Source organism: Pseudonaja textilis, chromosome 4, assembly GCF_049901715.1.
Source record: "Pseudonaja textilis isolate UNSWEBS1 chromosome 4, rPseTex1.2, whole genome shotgun sequence".
In the NCBI taxonomy this organism is placed as follows: domain Eukaryota; kingdom Metazoa; phylum Chordata; class Lepidosauria; order Squamata; family Elapidae; genus Pseudonaja; species Pseudonaja textilis.
The window spans coordinates 46,653,563-46,676,197 of NC_141993.1; the positions used below are offsets into that span (position 1 = coordinate 46,653,563).

The following is a 22,635-nucleotide window of genomic DNA, read 5'->3' on the forward strand; positions in this document are numbered from 1 at the left end:
TGGATTAATATTTCAATGCCATGGTGATATTAATGAAAATAACTCATTAAGGCTCTAACTCACACCACATTCCAAGCCAGGGGTGGATATCTTTTTCAACCTTTATTTGACTATAATCTTCTATCCTGCTGGACAAGGTTTATGATGTTCCACAGGGCTCAATTTTTTATATCCTTTTTATAAGGAGGTTTAGAATAGGTTCTGGGGGGAGGGGATTTGATCCTTAAGTAAAATATTAGATTAATTTGGGGAGTTCATCAAGGTTTGGAAAGGGTTTAACAAATACTGTACACTTACACAAGGTTAAGGCTCTCATCCTCCACAAACATTCTAAAAATTCTTGGTTACAAAAATCAATAAGACTTAGAGGATATTTTTTGCGTGTTGTTTTTTTAAATTTGGAGATAAACTGGTATTAAGCCATTTCATAATTACTCTAAATATGATTTATTTGGGCCCACTACAGGTTATTATGCAGAAGACACTTTAAAAAAAGACAAACAGGCTATTTCTTCTTACGCTGGAGATTCCTATCTGAAATCAGAAACAAATGGTACGTCATTAATTCTCTGACTTGATTTGACTAATTAAGAGAAGAATAAAAATACAGCTCACACAAATATAGTATGATAATGATGATCAGGCTAATTCAAACAATGATTATTCTAGTGACAAAACTGTGAGAGCTGGACAAAGAGAAAGAGTGAGAAGCAAAATAGACACCACGGAATTATGAATTTGGAGATATTTGCTAGGGTTAACATGAAGTATAAAAACAATCAATTGGTATTAACTGATAAAAAGGAACCAAGTATTTCCTTGAAGTGATAATTGGGACACAAAAACTAGTATACTTTGGTCATGTGATGCAAATGGATAATGAACTAGAAAAAACAATTATTCTTGACAAAGTTGAAGATAATAGAAGAAGGGAAAGAGAACAATAAAGCAGATGAGCAACTTCAAAGAGGTCACTGATCCTTGGAAAAGCTATGGATCATCAACAGGGAGAAGTCAAGCTGGTGAGCATTTGTCCATACAATTCACCAGAACTACACTTAACTATTACCAGATATGCACCAAGAATTCCTGGTCAACTGTTTGATATAGAAAAAAAGGGGTCCTCTGCATTCATTCATCTATTGTCCTAAACATTAAACAGAAAAATATCATGCATATGAAACTATTAGGATATAGCAAATATTTCTCCTTTTTAGGTGAGAAAAATGCTTCAGAGTAAATCATTCCCTTGCCAAACTATTGAATGAAATTTGTTTCCTATCTGTGCAGTATTTCTACTCCGTTATTTTAGGGTTTGGAAAAACAAATCTTAATTTATAATTTCAATATGGCTTACATTAATTCTTCAAAATCATGTCCCCGTTCTCTGACCACTGAATTACTACTGTGGATTAAACTCTATTTATAACAAATAACATAGCTCTGTGCAGGAAGAATATTACCTTTACGTTCTTTTTGTTACAGGTGGCCTTAAATCTGTTTCCACAAAAGACAAAACCACTGTTGCAGGTGAACACCCACATCCATTAGTTCTTGATTAATGTAGTGCAGTTAATAGTTAATTGACAGTTAATAATAGATTCATATATTTTTATGGAAAAATATTTATTTAAAATTTGAGGCTATTCAGTATGTGTGTGGGGGCGTATTTTTTCTATAGCCAAATGCTAACATACTTTTTTAATGTGACCCTTTACACCACATATGCAGGGTTTAGAAAATGCAAAGCACATTTACTTTATTCTGTGCCAACTAAATTTAATAATAAAATAAATGACTTTTAGGAATATTCTGTTCTTTGGGGGATTATAATTGTACAATCATAATCTTTCCCAGAGATTTTCTGACTGGAACTGGTTGTGTTGAACAGTTGTGACACAGTAGGACATTTGTCATTTTGATACCTGTGTCTGAAGCTCAAAATATGTTTCATAGTTAAACTGTTGTCAAAATTAAAAGAAAAAGAATACATCTTTAAGAGTGTAATATGTGCCATAGCTGCATCAATAATGAAATGTTACTTCATGCTACAAATATTTCTTTATAGAGTTTTTAGAAACTAAAATCAATAACACAGTTCTATGTATGGTATATCTCTGTATATGTACTTGCATATATATTTGTGTGTGTGTGTGTGTGTGTGTGTGTGTGTGTGTATGTATTTGCTGTTTGTATCAATTAAAGCCCAATATTTCTCAAAAACTGAAGATTGGTTCTCAGTGCAGGTTCTTTAACTATGAAGTGAATACTTATTTAACACTAATTATTGTAATATTGAGTTTAGAATTCTGAATAAGACTCAAAAATAACTTAATGTTTGTAATCTCACTTTCCAGGGACTAACTTGTTTTTTATTATCCTTCTCTACAGAAGGCAGAGGTGATAATGGATGTGGAGGGGCCGGGGGTTGTCCAGCCTGGTGCCCCTGTAGCTCATGCTGCAAGTGGTGGATGTGGCTTCTTGGGTTGCTGCTGGCCTGGCTGCTTCTTCTTGGTCTCCTTTTTGGACTTATTGCTTTGGGTAAGATATTATCATTGAATGGGACAAGCAAAAAGTTCAAGATCTCTTCAAATGATTGATCCTAGAAAATAAGGGTATTTAATATTAAGTCAGAATTTATTTTAATCATATTTTGTTAAACTTCCTATAATGGCCTGGGTTTCACATAAGATAAGATCCATGATTGTACTGTATACAGCATGCTAATCCATTTATACAGGATGCTAATCCAAAACCAGAGCAAAGCAAACTCATTATAATTTTGTGTAATGTGTGAACTAGATTTTGAACAAAAATAATTGTTTCCATTTTTAAAAGAGGATCACTAAAAGTAGTGCCTTGAATTTTCTTTCAATTCACAGTTATTTTCTGTGCAATAATTACTTCTTGAAAAGCATGCATGAAACTATAGGTATAAGGACAACTTAATTCTTTATTTTACTTTAAAATTTCAGCGGAGGAAGTACGGAAGTTGAAATCCCGAGTGGACAGCCTTGAATCACCAATTGACTACCGGCAAGGAATTGGCAGTTATTCAGAAAAGTTAGTCAGCGAGGGAGGCACATTCAGCAATATGAATGAACATGATCAGCGGAATTATCTGAGATCGTTAATAAGTATGGAAATGAAACAAGGTGAGAAACATACAAAAATCATATTGGTTAGGACATAAAATGATGTATTTGCCAGAGAATTTATTTAATTCTTCAGCTGTTAGTTATCTTTTCTAAGAATTATATGATGAGAACAGCTGCACCAATTTGGATTACATAAGTTTTGAGGCCTATCTTCCTAAGCACACTGTTACATTGCAATTTTGTATCCCTTTGAAAGGAGCTCTGATATCTGGGGGCCTTATAATATTTAGAGGTACCATATCTTTGCTGTTCCAATCCAATGTTTTTGTTTAGTCCTTCCAATTCCAGTTCCACACAACCTCCATAGCCTGCTACAAGAATGATCCACTGTTTGCAGTGTCAGCATCCCACTCCCTGTCCATAGCCAAGGCAATCTGAGGATGGTTTTAGGTACTCCACTTTTCCATCTTGTCCCGCTTCCAAATGCTGCATATGCAGGCATTGTTGATACTAATGAAAAAGCACCTTGGGACAACATTACCTGGATAACTGAGAATCTCCATAGACATCTAAATGGAGCAGGTAACTAATAGAGCAGGTAGCCCTGTGGCTCCAATTGGTTCTGCTGGTTTCATGTAGGACTATTTCTATCCATCCAGTTCTTGATATATTTTTTTGTTCTTCTAGCCTTCAAGCCTCTTTCAAAATGAAGAGGAACAGAATCCAGATTCCATGGCCACTTTTTAAAATTAGATCAATTTATATGATTGTACATCTCACAGATACATCTCTGAGTGGTTAACACATTAAAACCAATTCAAAAAACAATATCAACAAAACATTTCTGCAATAGTTAAGAACAAACAATAAACAATAAACAACAGAATAATATCTTATTTCATGGATCATTTAAGTTCCTGCCCCCCATGTACTGGAGCACATCTAGGTCTTCAGTACTTTGTAAAAAGTCAGCAGGGTCTTTTTTAATGGGTTCATCAACCAGATCATTGGTCAGCTACCAAGCACTAGTGTTGATTAGTCCATCCTAGTTTAACACAGGTACTTGAAAGAACTTGCATCTTGTATTTCTGTAGCCTGCTTCCTTTCAAGGTGCCATATTAGCTTATGCCATTTTAAGAATGTTTTCTTAAACATTTTGGAGAAAATCATGGTGGATAGTGCCATATTAAGTGAGTAATACACAATGTTAGAGGGCTAGCAATGCCTTCTAAGAAGATTTTATACAACATACTTTCTAAGCCACACATATTCCATTCACTTATCTTACCATATCAGTAATAAATCAGAAATAGTTTTGCATCCTTTGTACTAGCATCTGACTGTCATTCCATATTCCTATGTAGGTCAGTTCCGAGGAGAACCAGGACCAAAAGGTAGAAATTTGCTAGATTTGTTTCAATATTTGAATAAGAATATCCTTTATTGTTCATTTGTATTCAATATGATTGAAAGGGGGCTTTTAGTTCTGTTTTTAGCATTAAAAAAATTACCATGAGTCTATGGGAAGATACATACTTTGTGTTTCTCTAGGAGAAAGCACTAATAGTTAGACCCATTTGAATTTGTAGTTTGGGAATGCATTTTATTTAAAATTAAGTGAATCCTTAGAATTTGTGTTTTTTCTATGAAATATATGGAGCAATGTCTCAAAAAATAAACCACCTGAGGCTAATTGATATACAGCCAACAATATTTCTGTCTTTCTCAAATATATTCTAAGTATAGTAGGAATTAGAGAAAGGTAAACAAAATAAGGGAAGTCTGAATATAATCCCTCTACAATATTTATTTATATTTAATATTTTTTCTCCCATATTCTTCCCTAGGGGATATTGGGATCCAAGGACCAAAAGGTAAATTCTAAATTTTCCAGTAGCTTTGCCCTGTGAAAACAATATAGGCATAACTTTTCATTCAGCAGATATGTACTGTATTTATATGTATCCACAGTAGACCATCAATGGCTATCAGGAATTGCTAGCCACATATTCTTAAAAATCAGCAATCTAAACATGACTTATTCAACAATTGATACTAAATAATAGTTGGTAAAAAAGAAAAGTTGAGTACAGCTCCTGTCAGGTCAAACAGTGCTGATTTTATGTGAAGAGTTTAATGGTGTACCTTGAAAAATCTAGAAAAAAGACATTTACATTATTTTTAGAAGTCAAGATGGTTAAACAGGAACATTCCAGGAAAAGCATTGTTTATTTTATTTGCTACAAACGGGATTTTGATTTGTTAAGAGCCTTGAAACTAGGTCTTTGTTGAATAGTGCAGACACAGAGTTAATCCAAGTTTATCATTTCTATTGTGTGTGAAGGCATTCAAATCTCCTTTGCCTTCTGCACTAGGTAAGTGTTACTGACATAATGTGGAACTCAAAAGACCAGAAAATTGCTATTGGCAAATTATGTTACTTATTCATCACTTTTTGTTTGTTTGTTTCCATAGGAATCCCAGGACTTCCTGGCCCACCAGGTAGGTGGAACTTAGAAACAATAGCCCAATTTCTTGTAGCCCAACTTCTTGAGCTGCACCAGTAAGTACTGTGAATGTCAGTGTCAGTGGTGTTGCTATGTTCACATTACCCAAGAATTCAATACTTCATTCTTGATTTAAAGAGAAAAGTAGCTAACTGATCAGTTATCCCTGAGTTCCCTTTATATAAAAAAATGGCATTTGAATTATTAAAAAGTCACATTTTGATCTTACAGGACACTTTTTATTTCCATAGTCATAACATCCTGAAATCAAGCTTTCATAGCTGCTGGAATCCACATGCAACAGCAAATTACCAGATTGGAAAAGTGCTTTTTCCTGCACTGAAATTAATGCAATCTATTTTAAAAATGTAACTTTAAAATGTTCTTTTAAAATTTCTATAGATAATATGGATTTCAAAGGTCAGAAATGAAATATAGAAAATTGTGATTGTCTTAAAATAGTAGTGCCAATGTTAGGAATAGTTGTGCTTTATAAGAAATTAGGGCTTTAGTCCAACATCAATTACAAGAATTTAAAAATCATTTTTAAGCTAATGACAGAGTCATTCAAAGGATTATTCCTTTTGTGATTCATTTGATTATTATGCCAAAAATCAAAATTTTAAGGTAAAGTTTAAATTGAATTTTAATTTAAAATTAACTTAAATGAGATATAAGTAATTTATGTTTTTTCCTACAATTCTTTGTAGCTGAGCATAAATAATGACACAGATCATTTTGTGAACATGTATTTTCTGTCTAATGTGTTCTTGGCTTAATAGGTCACCCTGGGCCAGAAGGACCAAGGGGACTAAAAGGCAGCATGGGTAAGCAAAATATTTATTTATTTTGGACCTTATACGGGGTCCATTTTGTCATTACAATATATATAATTTTCTGTAATAACAATTATAGTCCAGGAAAAGAAATATTGGATAAAACATAAACTGTGATGGACCTATATACTGAATAATTGATTCTTTACAGGTGAAACTGGCCTGGAAGGCCCCATAGGGCCAAGAGGGCGAGATGGGCCTCCAGGCCTCCGTGGGGAACCTGGTTCCCCTGGATTTGGAGAGAAAGGTGACAAAGGTAAGATTTTTTTCCTTCTTCGTCAAATAACTTAGAAAGTATTATTTGGAAGAATTTCCAAGATTGTGAACATATTATATCTATGACTTTCATGCATTCTGTCTTCAGAAATACTTTCACTCTAGCCGTCCACGATGCCTGTTGAGATATCTGTTCTGCATTGCAAAAGATTTTGAGAAATATTTAATCCTTCTTCTTGGAGAGGCTCAACTATAGTTCCAAAGCCCCAGCAATACTATTGTATTCATTGGTGAAACCCTTCCTTTGTATGGGTAGCTGTTCTAACAAGCCCTTTTCCAACAAATCAAACACAATTCAAAAAGAACGGAAACCTTGTAATGCTTTTACAAAATAATTAGTTGTGATAAGCACAAGCCTTGCCAAACTGTGCAAGACTTGCCAAAAGATAACAGACAAGAAATAATTTGCAAAATAAGAATCTTCAAATACAAACTCAGGATACTGGAATGTCCATAAGGCTGGGGTTTCAAACTGTCTTTGCCTTCTGCAAAGAAGGTTAGTTTCAAAGCTGGCTTTTATCTTTTTGAAGGAGGGGCCATTACCTTGCAGCCTTACTCCTGAGTCACCCATGCTATTGTAACTGCTCTTTCCTCCGAGCAATCCTGTACTCAAGCGCACTTAGCACAGGCTCCTCGGGAACCTCCTCATCACTGCTGCCAGCCCCCACAATCTCTGAAGGCACTAGTCCATGCCCCTCATCTGAGTCCTTGCTCTCCTCAGTCATCCGCACCTGCTTCCAGCTAACCACAACAGTAGCTGTGGCTCTACTTATTTTTTCCATGCTTTCCCCTTATCTTAAGGGAAATATATAATAGCACCATGATTTATATACTGTTTCACAGTGCTTTTACAGCCCTCTCTAAGCAGTTTCCAGAGTCAGAATATTTTCCCCAACAATCTGGGTCCTCATTTAAGCTACCTTGGAAGAATGGAAGGCTGAGTCAACTTTGAGCTGGTGAAAATCAAACTGCCACCATGGCTGTCTGTAGCAAGCAAGTAGCAAGCACTGCAGGTGCCCACCATTTTAAGTTTACTAAGAATGCCCCTCTGTTTCTGCTGACAGATTTAGACAGAGAGAAACCATAAGAGGAGATTTAAATGACTATCAGCACTTGATCAAAAAGATAGATTCCTCCCTCTGCATTACAAACATTACAAACTTGCATTACTTGGAAATGAGGTGAGGACGTAAATGAGAAAGCAATGGGATTTCCAGTTGTCTTGGATATTACCAAAAGTCCGAGATTTTTGAACCTCTGGCTGCAGGCTTTCTTAGACACCTACTGCATATCTATGTGTGCAGTGAGAGAAGATTTATTGCAGCCAAATTACTTTTGAGCAACTGCTTGCTGACTCTTACTTATATTCACAGGAATTCCAGATTGGTTTTTCTAGGACTATGATTCCAATTCAATTCTTTGTCGCATATCATATCAATCAACCTTTATTGTCAGAGTACAACATGTGTACAATGAGATTGGCTTTGATATGACACTAATCCATCCTTAATTTTAGCATTCACCAAAACAAAATAAAAAGCTGGAGTCATTGCTTTTACCACAAAGGCTATAAAAATCATGTCATCTGTCAAAAAGATATAAAAATCACAAGGGCTGAATCTCTCGGCCAAAAGAGATGAGACTGAGAGGCTTTTTAAAATATTATATTCACTATTGTTCTTTATATATTCATTAATCAGAAATACAAGCAGGGCTGGAAATGAAAACTGTATTCTAGTCAGATACTAAGTAATGGGATACCAACCAACCCTTCGTCATTTCTAATGAGTAATGTGATACAATAAAAGAAAGCCATCTGGTACTTTGTTTTGTAACAGGCAAACAATGCCTCATCTGTCCACAGTGCTCTTGTTACTTTCAAATGTGTCCCTGCATTGAGAATTAAGGAATTGTAAGGCAGAATTGAAAAAGAAGACTCAGAAGCTGTTTTTGCCCATTGGGTTCCTGTAAATGACCACTTTTAAGAGGCGCCCCCTGAGTGTTTGTTATAACTGTGCCCTATAAACATTCCTGAAAGGAAACAATATTCCTTTTAGGGAATGGAGAAGAGAAGCATCTTCCCAATACTGCATATGAATTCAGTTCATTGTATATGAACAATGTATTATTGCTATAAATAACAATTGTGGATTTTTATGCTACGGGATTCAAAGAAAGCAAACTTCACCAAGTAACCTAATGCATTTATTATGCAGGTTCTGCTGGGGAACCAGGTGTCCAAGGTCCACCAGGTGTCCCAGGTTCTATAGGTCCTAAAGGTAAGCATAAATATGATGCAAAAAACTAGTAAAAATAAAACAGGTAAGAATTAGGAAATGTTTCCTTCAAAGACCACATTCTTTCCACTTCAACATGTTGAATGCTGCATGTTAGCAATAATTAGAACTTTGCACCAGAATCAGAGTCACCCTTTCCTCTCTTTCTAGCCTACTTTCTTCTTATGTATCCATCTTTTTCTCTTATGATACAATTTTTCCCCTCAGTTTAAACTCAGTTTAAATTTCCCATCCAGTGTATTATCAGATCCAGGTATGCTGAGCCTCTTCCTATTAAGATATCATAGAGGAGTGTAATTGGATATGCTCAGCCTATTCGATGTAGTGTCTTTTTAGGACTGAGAGTCTTGGAGCAGAATATTAATTTGAATACTATCATTATCACTACCAGGTGAAACATTTTATTCCAAGTATATCTAATGTCAACTTAGGTTTCTTCTCCATTGATTTTTCCACACATTAAATACAATAGCCGAGAACATTCCTGGTAAAATATATTTTTTCAATCTGAGCGTATTGCTGCCTTCTTGATGCACATTATAAAATGCAGCAAATCAACTAGGCATCATCTAGTTGGCTTATAAGTAGTTAAATCTGAATAAAATAAAATTGAAAACTCCATGTTACATATTTCCTGGTCTTCAAAAATGTTCTCAGTTATCTCTTGCCTAACCTTCCTAATTATTCTTGTTCTTTCTCTTGGTCTTTCAGGAATTCAAGGATTTAGAGGTGAAGCAGGTATCCCAGGTGCTAAAGGTACAACTCAAAAAACATACATGTCTGTTTGAGGACTGGAATCCAAAAACATATACTACCACAATGTGTTGGGCATGTTTTGCATAGTATTGAACAGAGTCATGGAGAGGAAGCCATAAAAATGTCATTAGGATCCTGTTGTCAACAGGTAAATGGTGTCAGTTTGGACACAAATGACATATAGTGTTAATTTGCATCATTTGCATAATGACATCAGAACATACATGCCTTTTCTTGAAACATCATCTGAAGGAGGCATTGGGCATTGATGTGATAACTCAATATGAAATTAAGAATATAAGGCTTTTGATGGATAAAAATAATTTTTCTTTAAGAATTTGAGTTGTACTATATACATGCATGGAGCAATTTTAAAAAAGATAATGCCTAACATTATGTAAATCTGTGTATATGTCTGAGTCCATTATTTTGCTCTTTAGTTCCAAAATGGATTATATCAGTAAAAAAAAGACTTTTCATATTATAGACTAGCTCAAAACTGAAACTCCTCTCCTCTGCTTGTGTTTTGCATTTGGAACAGATTTCTTTTCAGGTGGAGAGGGGGAATAGAACTCCTTAGCATCAGAGCGTGTTAATAATAATATAGGAAATATTAATGCTCTGATAGTTATTTTGAAAAATCCTTTGTTAGTGAGCAACAAAAGCCATGAGGAACATACGTGCCAAATTTAAAGTTTGTAGGTTTTATGGTTCTGGAGATTTTGTGATGATGTGTGAGTGGTATTTTGCTTATATGTATATAGATTTAGAGTATAAAATGCACATTACAAAAGGCAGAGGCATATGGAAACAAGCAAGAAAACACAAATGTTTAAATATACAAAAAAGTCCTTATAATTATTAATTGGCATAAAAGTATTAAGAAAAAGCAAGAGACCAATTAAAAAGCTCTAACATATCTCTTTCCACTGCAGTTTGGATAAATTAAGTTTATCAATCCCTTCTAGTTTATAGATTAGGCATAGTCTAATCTTTATTAACTTGTGTAATAAATGTATTTTGTATATTCTAAGGATTCTGTACATCCAAAATATTTTATTATAATAATAAGGTTTGGACTACAATTAGTCCTTGACTAATGACCACAATTGAGCCCAAACTTCCCTTTGCTAAGCAAGACTAAGTGAGTTTTGCCCCATTTTACAACCTTTCTTGCCATAGGCTTTAAGGTGAATCACTGCAATTGTTAAGTTAGTAACATGGTTGTTAGGTGAATCTGGTTTCCCCATTGATTTTGCTTGTCAGAAAATTGCAAAAAGTCACATGACCCCAGGACACTGCAACAGTCATAAATGCACGCCAGTTGCCAAGTGTCTGAATTTCGATAATGTGACCATGGGGATGCTGCAACCGTTGTAAATGTGAAAACTGGTCATAGATTTTCAGTGCTATTATAATTTCAAACAATCACTGAACAAATGGTTGTAAATTGAGGACTACCTGTATGTATAATCTATCAATTAAAAGGAATGCCCAATTGACCCAACAGTAGGCTTTCTTTATTCTTCTCTTCATCCCACTATAGCTGAGGAATGTTCCTGTCAGTATTGTTCTGCTTTAAATCTTTTTTGTCTCTATTGTTTAGGTGAAAAGGGAGCCATGGGAGTAGCTGGACCCAAAGGTAGCTGTGCTTTTACATCTAATTGTAACAAAATGAAATTCATAGTGAGAAAAGTATGGTTCTACAACTACACAAGAAAAAACAAATGCACAGTTATAGAATAGTGACACTTGGATCCTGGAAATAGGATCTTGGAGTGATAGTGGGATAATTCTTGAGATATGAGCCAGCAGTGTGCTCCAGCTGTCAAAAAAGCCAATGCAGTCCTAGGCTGCATTAATACAGGAATAGAATCGAGATCATGTGAAGTGTTAATACCACTTTATAATGCCTCAGTAAGACCACACTTGGAAAAATGCATCCAGTTTTGGTTGCCATGATATAAAAAAGAAGTTGAGATTCTGGAAATAGTGAAGACAACAGTAACAAAGATGACTAGGGGCTGGAGGCTAAAACATATGAAGAACAGTTGCAGGAATTGGGTATGTCTAGTCTAATGAAAAGTAAAGGACTAGGGATAACATGATATCAATGTTCCAGTGTCTGAACAGCTGCCACAAAGAAGAGTGGGGACAGGGTGGTTCTACCTATTTTCCAAAGCACTAGAAGGCAAGGCAAGAAATAATAGATGGAAATTAATCAAAGAGAAAAGCAACCTAGAACTAAGGAGAACTGACAGTGAGAATAATTAACCAGTGGAATGACTTGCCTTGCCTTCAGAATTTGTGGTGCTCCATTACAGGAGGTTTTAAGAAGAGATTAGACAACCATTTGTTTGAAATGATAGTGACATCTGCTTGAGCAGGAAGTTGGACTATAGAAGACCTCCAATTCTCTCCCAACTCTACTATTCTGTATTCTGTTATAATTCTCTTTATTTATTTCCCTCCACCCATCGGAATGTATCAGATTTTTTTTTCATTCTTTACCATGATGGGGATTATAACACAGATTAATTTAATTTCATTTTATTTCCATGTGTGTTTTAGGTGATCCAGGAGAGAGAGGACCCCGTGGTCTTACAGGTATATATAACATTATCAAATATTTTAAAACTGCCACATGAATATTTATATTTATCCAGAGATAAATATTCTGATTTATCAAAGGATTTGTATGAAGATTGTTGGTTTTCAGCCGCTCCACTCACTTGATGAAATGCAACAGATTATCTGCTGCTTCCAGTGAGAGGGCTAAAAATGGCTGTGCGTGCAACTTTAGAAGGAAAAGGAAATGCTTATAATGGTATATAAATAGGAGTGTGAAGAATGCGGTCACAAATGTGTGTGGAGGAAAATGCATATCTGCATATGTTTACCACTCTGTGTACATTATGTACCAAGTACATCACTCAAAGGCCTGAATCAAAGCTGAACGTAATTCTGAAAGACTAAAGGTTGCTCCATTTGAGGTGTGTGTGTTTGATTTCCAGGTGAACCAGGATCCAGAGGACTGCCTGGGCCAATAGGTGAACCAGGATCTAAAGGATCAGCGGGTGAGAGGCAATATTCCATAATGACACTTCTAGAAAATCTATTTCAATTTAATTGCATAGGCTTAGACTCTTGAAAACTACATCCTAGAATTAAAGGTACTTTGATAAGAAAAATGTAAGACTCATTAAAAGAAAGCAGGAATGAATTTAAAAATAGAGTTCTGTATAAATGTTCTTTGCAATTCAGGTGTGCCAGTGGTATATAATGTGTATGTACAATATATGCAAATATGCAAAAATTAATTAATCAAACATATTGAACCCAGTGACTATTTTAGCAGCATCTGAAATGCCTTTATATTTCTATAGGTCCACCAGGCCCAGATGGACATCAAGGTCCCAGAGGTAAATAACTATTATATTTCCACTTACAAAAGGAAAGAACATTGTAAGCCTAGGCTCAATTTTAGTAGCTTTACTTGCCATCTTTTACATATTCACTGCATGTCAAAGCATCAAATGTTTCAAATCAAAGCTATCATTTAATTATCCTGGGGAGTATACATACTTTAAGTATCTCCCTTTTTGTCATTTTATTTATTTATTTATTGATTGATTGATTGATTGATTTGATTTGATTTGATTTGTCAATTGCTTACAAGATAATAGGTATAAGTATATACATAGTTATGAATACATGAAATGGGTACATATAAGAAAAATAAAAGAAACAGGACAGGAACGGTAGGCACGTTGGTGCGCTTATGCACGCCCCCTACAGACCTCTTAGGAAAGGGGTGAGGTCAATAGTAGACAGTCTAAGGTTAAAGTTTTTGGGGTTTGGGGAAGAAACTACAGAGTCAGGTAGAGTATTCCAGACATTGACCACTCAGTTGCTGAAGTCATATTTCCTGCAATCAAGTTTGGTGCGGTTAACCTTGAGTTTGTAGCTGTTGTGTGCTCTTGTGTTGTTATGGTTGAAGTATTCATTGACAGGTAGGACATTGCAATGTATGATTTTATATACCATACTTAGATCAGACTGAAGATGGCGTAATTCAAGGTTTTCTAGGTCTAGAATTTCAAGTCTGGTGGCATAAGGTATTCTACAACGAATAGAGGAGTGGAGAACTCTTCTTGTGAAATATTTCTGGACTTTCTCAACTGTGCTAATATCAGATACGTAATGTGGGTTCCAGACTGATGAGCTGTGTTCGAGTATTGGTCTAGCAAATATTTTGTGTGCTCTAGTTAGTAGTATGATATAACCAGAGAAAAAGCTACGCAGGATTAGGTTAACAACTCTTAATGCCTTTTTGGCTATGTAGTTACAGTGGGCTCTAGCACTTACACCATTAGAGATGAGTATTCCAAGGTCCTTTACAGAGCTTGGATCATCAACAAGATCTTGACTATTCAGCTTGTATTTTATTTTCTGATTTTTTTTTGCCAATATGTAAGACAGAGCATTTATTTGTTGAGATTTGAAGTTGCTATTTGTTTGACTATTCTGATACATAGTCAAGGTCTTTTTGAAGGGTAGCAGTATTGTCTGTGGTATTGAACAGCTTTACATCATCAGCGAAAAGAACGCAGTTGCTCTTAATATGATCACAGAGGTCATTTATGTAGAGTATGAAGAGAGTTGGTCCTAGAACACTGCCTTGGCGGACACCAATATTGACCTGTACAGAATTTGACAGGACACTCCTAATTTTGACCATTTGTTGTCTATTTGACAGGAATGCTTCTATCCAGTTATGCAGTTGTCCAGAGATACCATAAGATTTTAGTTTTAATAGTAGTTTGTCGTGTACCACTGAATCAAAGGCTTTATAGAAGTCTATGTAGATTGCTTCTATTGCTTTGCCCTGATTGAGCTGTGTAGTCCATATATTTTTGCAGTGTAAGAGTTGCAGATTACAGGATAGTTTTTTCCTGAAACCAAATTGTTTATTAGAGAGTAGGTTGTTTGTGTCTAAGTGGAGGATAATGGATTGGTTAATAATTGATTCTATGACTTTACAGGTGACGCAGCATAAGAAGATTGGTCTGTAATTTTCAACTAGGCTGGGGTCTCCCTTTTTGAACATGGGGATGACCGTGGCTTGTGACCATAGGTTAGGCAAGGAGCTGGTCCTGAAAGATTTTTCAAAGATTATGCTTAGAGGTTTGGCTATGGCAATGGATAGCTTTTTTAAGAAGTAGGCACATATTCCATCCGGTCCAATAGATAGAGATGGTTTTAGATTGCGTAGTGCTTTTTCAACATTGTCTTCTGTAAAATCAATATGTATTAGATCATTGTAGTTGTCTGTGGTTCGGCTAGGAAATACTGGGTATGATCCATTGCTGTTTACAAATACTGAGCCAAAGAATGTGTTAAAGATGTTGGCTTTAATGGTGTTGTCGTTGCAGTCTTTACCATTAGGTCCTATCAGGGGTGGGATGGACCTTGAGTCTTTTAGTTTGTGGTTTACAAAATTGTAAAAAGCGCAAATGGAATTGGTGCATAGGTTTTCCTCTTGTTTAATGTGATAATTGGTGCATTCAGTCTTTATCTGGTGGCATAAATTTTTGTATCGGCTTTTGAAATTGGTCCTACCTCCACTTCCAAACCCCACCTGCAACCTATGGTAATAGTACAACACAAGTCGGAAAATTATATATATAATCTAAGTTTATGTTAGAGTAGTCTTTACTTGCAATCAGTTCTATTTTTATGAATGGTCATATATTTCAAGAAGAAAACTAATTTTATATCTTGTTCCCCTTCTTGTAGGGGAACAAGGACTTATGGGTAGTCCAGGTCCACGAGGACCACCGGGGCCTGCTGGAGATCCTGGGCAGCCAGGTAATACAAAATGAATCCAAAATATTTGCAGCAAAGGAAATGTATTTTTATATCTGGAGGTTATAGCTCTCTGCCTGTGAAATGTTCTAGAGTAAAAGTCAGATTAAGGTTTGGGCAAACATTGTGAGAATGTTAAAAATTGTATATATTTATTTATTCAATTTGTATTATCAATACAAACAAATGATTCTGGGCAATATAAATTTTGAAAATGGAAAAAAAAACTGGTTAAAATATGGTTGTGATTTGCTTATGGAACAGCTGTGTGAGTTCTTAACGTGTGTATGAAGCCTGGGTCCATGCCTGAGGACTGGAGGATTGCCATTGTAGTTCCATTTTTTAAAAGGAATCATAACAAGAATAACAAGAACAAAACACTTTCAATTGTTTTTTTGTGATTGGGAAGGCCACTGATTGAAGAGGTGCAAGAGATGACAGTGAGAAACATTTAAGTATGCAATATGTGATCTGTTACAAATAGTAAATATCCGTCCAAAGCGGATTTTTTTTTTGCTGTTATCTAATTGAGAATTGGGTGTCACAAGAAACAAAAAAAATGCAGTAGCAATGCATTACTCAAGAAGAATATATGATAAAGTAAAAAGAGATAGGATCAAAAATAAATGGGTGAATTAATGTAGATTGAATATAAAGTACCAAAGAGGTACATAGACATGTTTCAGTCATATAGAGAGGATCAAAGTGCAAAACAAATTAATGAAAGGGGAATGAAAGGATTGAGAAGATAGGAAAATTCATGATTGTTTGGAGTTGATAAGTTTCCAAAAAGAGAAGGATGGATTTGTGGACTTCTTCTTCCCAAGGAGTTTCTTCAGGTTTAGACACTGATTAAGCCTAGCCAATGGAAAGTCCAGTCTCCAGAGTTTCTGGGAGACCATATCTTATAAATGCTGAAAAGGATTGTCTTGATATTGGAAGGGAGGTAAAAGATGCCACTGAATCAAGTAGAAAAGAATTCACTCCTTCAACAAAGATTTATGTTGTTAAATTTAAACTTTCGCAGTCAAAGTTGTTTGATTATTATTTCTGTATCTACTAATTTGCCTTCCTGTGAACTTCATACAATGCCACTGTTTCCTTAGGTCTCACAGGACCACAAGGCCCACCAGGTAAGGTACCGGGAAGGAAACAACTGCTTAATGAATAAATATGTAGATTAAAATGTTGGTCTTGATGGGGAAGTAACAAACAATCAACATAATTCCTTCACTGAATCAAATTGAACCAAATCATAATTTGTTTAATTACAGTTTATTGATTAAATCACACATATAATCCATAACATAATATTTCTTTATGAACTCAGGTTAATGCTGGAGAGCAATAATGTAATGAGAAGTGGGATAGTTCTTTTTTTTAATTTGAACAGATTATTAATTTATTTAAACTGGAACAGAAATGGCTTTTTCTTCAAAGTAATTTCTGAGATGATAGCAATGGAATTTTGCACTCCAATTTTATATCTGTTTGCTTAGATATAAGCCACATTTAGTGCTGCAGAGCTATTCATAGAAAGGAAACATTTGCTTCCAATGGATGCATAGTATGTGAATTAGTCATGCTCAACATAGCGGATGAAGAAACAACATGAAATAATGCTTTCATGTCTATCTCCTGATTCTGGAAATTGCTAGAATGAATGGACATGGATATGCTGGGTTTACTACATAATTTGAAAAGAAAGTAATTGCATGGCATATTTTTTTGCTACCAAGTGATGAATTCCAAACTAATAAAAAACAGGCTATATTCATCCATATTGGAGGCCCAAGGGGATCTTAAAGATACAAACAAAAAGCAAAGAAGCAGAGTCTTCTTAACATGGAAATGCTACAGTGTACCAATTAAACAATGGTATAGAATATTATTCATTCCATATGGTCATTCCACAGGTCTGACAGGAACTCCAGGCCGACCTGGACCTAAAGGTAAGTGTTTCAACATTAGCTTGATGATCCGGAGTGTGGCACAAAGGCAATAGAGTCAAATAATAAGTAGGAGTTCCTTTATTAGCTCCAACTTTGCCCCCAATGTCCTGGTTACCTTCTGGTCTGGAGAAAAACTCTCCCAGGAACAGCCTGTGGCTGCAGAGATTCAAGTCCAAAATGTTGTCAAGAAAAACTTTAATTAAAGTCCAATCAAGGCAAGATAAGGTAATTAATCTGGCCAAACGTGAAGTAACGGCAAGTAAATCAACCTGGTTGGGGGGATTCCAGGAACTCAGATAACCACAGTCAACACAAGATAAACTCACATTTGTTCCCAGCAGCCGCCACTCTCAGCTTGCATCGCTTTTAAACTCTCTTCCCAGGTGTGTCTAATGAAGGGAATCAGGGCCCTTTACTCCCCCATAAGCCACATAACTCACATTGCTCTCCTCTCCATTCCTCCCTGCATGCCCTAGGATGAAGAGGGGTGGGCCTGGTTCTTCCTCTGAATTCCCTCTCCCTTGTTTTACCTCTTCCCTGCTCTGCCCAGGCAGACTTTGCCCTTCCCCAGTTTTTTCCACAGCCAACGGAGCCACACTCCCACTCCCTGTCATCTTCCTCCTTGGATTCAGACTCCGATAGGGGCAAGACAATTAGCTATGTCTTTTCTTGCATCATCAGGACAGGGCAGATTACCATGGTATGCCAGAGCAATAGCATAACTTCTTCCCTGTACTCCAGAGGCACATACAGCTACATTACTGGGCTGCAAAATAGCTGAGACCCCCCTGTAAATTCCTGATCATCAAGAGCTTGTGTCTGACTCCTTTTTTTCCTAAAATAAGACTATAAAGTCCTACAGTCCAAAAATGAGGAGGATCAAAAGAAACACTGGGTTCCATTTAATTTACTTTCAAATTAAGGGAAAGACAATTGAATCAACTGAACCAAATATAGTTAGCACATTTATTCTCTGGGTATTTAAAATGCTTCCTTTAAAAATTGATGGTGGGGGGGTTGGACTTTCTCCCTAACCTTTAGGGTTTGTGCAGGTAGCCTTGGCCACATATTGCATGGCCTGATATAAAGAATCACCCCAAAAGACCATTGAGTAATTAGGTATTCTAGCAGAGGAGTTTTTCTAGTTTTCTACCACATTTTTATAGTAAAGCACAGTCTAAGATTGAGTCTATGAAGGAGGATGTTGGAAAAAGACATTGATTTCTTTGGTGTATTTCTCTATTCTAAAAATGTGTGCATAAATATATCTGTGCATAAAATCCTAATATGTTTTTTAAAAAAGGAAATCACTTGCAAAAATATACACAAAGGTGTAAATATTTGGAGGTGATTTTTATTAAACTGATACAGAAACTGAACATGGGGAAGTGAGAAAATGACCATATATAAAATGTAAAGATTCATTCATCCTCAAGAGAAACAGATTGCATTAATGCCCTATTTCTCTCCCCAATCACAGTGTTATAATAATATTTTAAACAAACGTATATTCCGCAGTTCAACAATTTGTTATTTAAAGTTCATGTAATATCTTTTCTTGTTTCTATAGGTGAACCTGGAGCACCAGGCCAGGTCACCAGTTCAGGTAATGCTGCAGAAGGAACACTCATTTCTGCTCAATAGCTTTCTTCTTCCATGGTAATATTTCTGCATGAAATTATGTGTAATTTTTTAAATTGTTTCAGATGGTGGAGCAACTGTTGCACTTCCTGGCCCACCTGGTCCGCCAGGGGCTGTTGGACCTCCTGGTCCAGCTGGTGTCCCAGGTGGGTATCTCCATTCATTATTGACTAGTTTCTCTTGTTTATTTCTGCTGGATCAGTACACCGGTGTTGAAAAATTGTGATTAATAATAAAGTTTGACTCTGCTGGGTCGGATTAAATGGACAGGGTCCTCAATGCTGTCAGCGCCACCACAGGGTCAGATAGATCCTTGTCCCTCCTGGATGGTGAAAGCCTCCAGCACAGTTACTAGCAGGTGGGTCCAGGGAGTGATTAATACATTACTAGAGGAGGAGCCATTTCCAGATGCTTTGGAAATGGTATAGGTACATTGAAGCTTTAAGTGATTAAAAATCAGTCCATTCCATTTTTACAAATGATAATGTCAAAGGTTCTATAGTTATTTGTGTGAAACTAATTTCTTTACCCAGGGGTGGGCTTCAAAAAATTTAGCAAAGGGTCTCTGCCTGGTTGCTGGGTGGGTGTGGCCATGGTGGGCATGGCCTAGTCAGCCTCCAGCACCATGGCAGGGTTTGGGTTTTTTTGCCCTCCCCGGGCTCCAGAGGCTTTGCTCGAGTTTCTGGGAAGGTGAAAATGGCCTCCCTGGGCTCTGGAGGCTCTCCGGAAGCTGGAAACTGGCCCATTTCTGGCCTTCCCGAACTTCTGGGAGGCCTGTTTTTCATCCTTTCCGAACCTCCCCATGCATCCTGCACTTACCTGCATCCAAAACGAACCACGTGGGGACTCCTGGGTGGGGTGGATGGGGCCAGCCAGGAGTGGGATTTGGGGGTTCTCCAAACTGCACAGAATCTTAGCTAGGGGCTCTTCCGAACCCATGTGAACCCCCAACAGCCCACCTCTGCCTTTGCAGTAAAAAGTCCAATTTTTCTCCCTTTATGGAAGAGATATAAACAAAACATTTCTTCACATCGTCTTCTTTAAACCTGGAATTGCCGCAGTGGAACCTTTTCATTCAGACATCTTCCTTTTTCATCACTTGCTAGAAACAAGTACTGTTTTAATAGAAAGAAATGAGAGAAAGCACAGATTATTGTATTGTGACAGCATGGCATGTAAAATTGAAAACTGTAAAAAATTAATTGTGTCTTCCAGACACAACCATTATTTAATAGGCTACTTGATTTTCCTTCTTGAAGATGAGATACAGTTGCTTCATTTGTAAGAACAGTGGTTCAATTTTGTTTCTTAATTCAGGTCCTGTTGGCCCAGCTGGTCTTCCTGGAGCTCAAGGTATTAATTACATTTTTGAAAATCCAACATTGCTTCCTTTCTTTTCTGCCAAGGTACTCTCATTGTGGTGCTCTTTCTTTTTAGACTGATCTATGTGGCTAATATTTCCTTATATTTTATGCTTTTTGGTTCTTTCATTATGATTTCAGCCTTGTCCTTTTACTGCTTGAAATAATCTTATCTGCACTATAGAGTGAATCACTACTGCTCTGAAAGGATTTTTTGTGTCACACTTTAAACATCTAGCAATAGCACTTAGACCTACATACCGTTTCACAGTGCTCTACAGCACTCTCTAAGCGGTTTACAGAGTCAGAAAAATCTGAGTCCCTATTTTGCTGACTACAGCATGGGTGTCAACTTTTAGCCAGCCTGAGCATCATGGAGCAAAGAAAAATTATCTTGGGCCTCATATAAGATATGCAATATAGTTAATGCACACAAATCACATAATAATATTAAAAGTTTATGATCTTATGAGGCTACATGCAACCCATAGAATTGGACACATCTGATCTACAATATTCTTATTGCTGTTGCTGCATTTGCTGGCACTTTTTCCTATCATTACTATTAGTTTATGTTAGCAGAGAATGCCACTCATTAAGATCAGTTGGAGAGTATCTCCATCATATGTCACCATAGTACGAAACATAATTAGAGATACAAGAGGACAAGTCCTCTGAGCCTATGGTCTCAGTTTGGAGAAACATAATCATCCTCTGGTAGATTTTTCTCTTCCTCTCCTCCCATTCCTCATTTTGTGAAGACCTTTCTTGCGGGCTTGCTGAGCCAACAGAAGCTTCAACAGCAAAAAGATTGTTTCTCTTGAAATTCTGCTGCATTTCTGCCTCTTCTGAAATTTTAATAGTTTCTTTTATTATATTTTTTAAATTTGCTATAAACTGCCTTGAGTTATTCTTAAAAGGATCCTAAAAGTATTTTAGAAATGAAACTATTGTAATTTAAAAAAAAAAAACTTTAACGTGGGATATTAAATAATGCCATTTCCACACAGAACATGTAAATCACCTATACTTTTCTGAAATGATTCTCAGGAACCTTGAGAATCCCCCTGAGCTCAGATGATAAGGTGGAAGCTTGCCAAATGCAAATTACACTTGTGAGGAATGCTTTACCCTGCTAAGACCTTGCAAACACATGCTCCGATAATTAAGAAATATGGTATTTTTTTATGTTCTGATGCAGGTCCTCGTGGTGAGAGAGGCATTCCAGGAGAAACCACCTTGGTTGAAACCGCTAATCCTGCACTTGCTCCGCTGGGAGGTAGAACAGTCTTTTCCTGATAGACACAAATGTTCTAACAGTATTGAGAATAGCAAAGAGATGGATTATGCCATTAGGATGTTAACTATGATTCCCCAGATTCTGTAATCATTAAGAATCTGGTATTCTCTTCCCTATTTTTTTCTATTCCTCATGATCAACTGCTTAGATTAGAAACCAAAACACTTGACAAAGCAATTTATTTATGATTTAATGATTGGAAGTATTGTATATCAGTTTAGTGCACAGTATAGATGAACTGGGTGAACTGACAGTATTTTCATATATGTATTACTTCTGGCTGAGATGAAAGTCTGCAGATTCTGAAGAACAAATGTCTCAGGATCAAAGAGAATATGCTTTCCCTGAGATGCTCTTAATTCAGCTTATCCAACTTGATTAGTTCAACTACAATTCTTATTTTCTTCAGCCACTCATCCAGCCCTTGCTTATCAATGGAGACTGAATGGAGCAAGTAGCCAGTTTTAAGTTTCTGGGTGTTACCATAAAAGAGGACTTGACCTGTGGTGCCCACATTGCAGCCCTGGTCAAAAGGACCCAGCAGAGATTATACTACCTGAGACTTCTCAGAAAACAATAGCTGAATGAAAAACTGCTGGTGACCTTTACCTCTGCACCATAGAGAGTATCTTAACTGCACCTGTGCATGGTCTGCCAATTGCATAGTGGCAGATAGGACAGCACTCCAGAGGGTTGCCCAGAGGATCATTGGTTGCCCTCTCCCCTCTTTGGAAGAGCTTTAT

The 22,635-nt window shown here is 36.4% G+C and overlaps 1 protein-coding gene across 6 annotated transcripts in view; it reads left to right on the plus strand.

Annotated features, from left to right (window-relative positions):
* Positions 1–22,635, plus strand: part of COL17A1 (collagen type XVII alpha 1 chain) — a 70,001-nt gene that overhangs the window by 23,910 nt on the left and 23,456 nt on the right. For all 6 annotated transcript variants that reach the window (XM_087932783.1, XM_087932786.1, XM_087932782.1 and 3 more), the window contains 22 exons: positions 467–553; positions 1,486–1,530; positions 2,392–2,541; positions 2,976–3,155; positions 4,463–4,492; positions 4,946–4,972; positions 5,574–5,600; positions 6,388–6,432; positions 6,593–6,697; positions 8,934–8,996; positions 9,726–9,770; positions 11,377–11,412; positions 12,342–12,377; positions 12,785–12,847; positions 13,157–13,192; positions 15,570–15,641; positions 16,745–16,771; positions 17,555–17,590; positions 19,161–19,196; positions 19,297–19,377; positions 20,549–20,584; positions 21,794–21,871. In XM_087932783.1, coding sequence (XP_087788909.1) covers positions 467–553; positions 1,486–1,530; positions 2,392–2,541; positions 2,976–3,155; positions 4,463–4,492; positions 4,946–4,972; positions 5,574–5,600; positions 6,388–6,432; positions 6,593–6,697; positions 8,934–8,996; positions 9,726–9,770; positions 11,377–11,412; positions 12,342–12,377; positions 12,785–12,847; positions 13,157–13,192; positions 15,570–15,641; positions 16,745–16,771; positions 17,555–17,590; positions 19,161–19,196; positions 19,297–19,377; positions 20,549–20,584; positions 21,794–21,871 — 1,341 coding nt within the window. The remainder of the gene's footprint in view (positions 1–466; positions 554–1,485; positions 1,531–2,391; positions 2,542–2,975; positions 3,156–4,462; positions 4,493–4,945; positions 4,973–5,573; positions 5,601–6,387; positions 6,433–6,592; positions 6,698–8,933; positions 8,997–9,725; positions 9,771–11,376; positions 11,413–12,341; positions 12,378–12,784; positions 12,848–13,156; positions 13,193–15,569; positions 15,642–16,744; positions 16,772–17,554; positions 17,591–19,160; positions 19,197–19,296; positions 19,378–20,548; positions 20,585–21,793; positions 21,872–22,635) is intronic.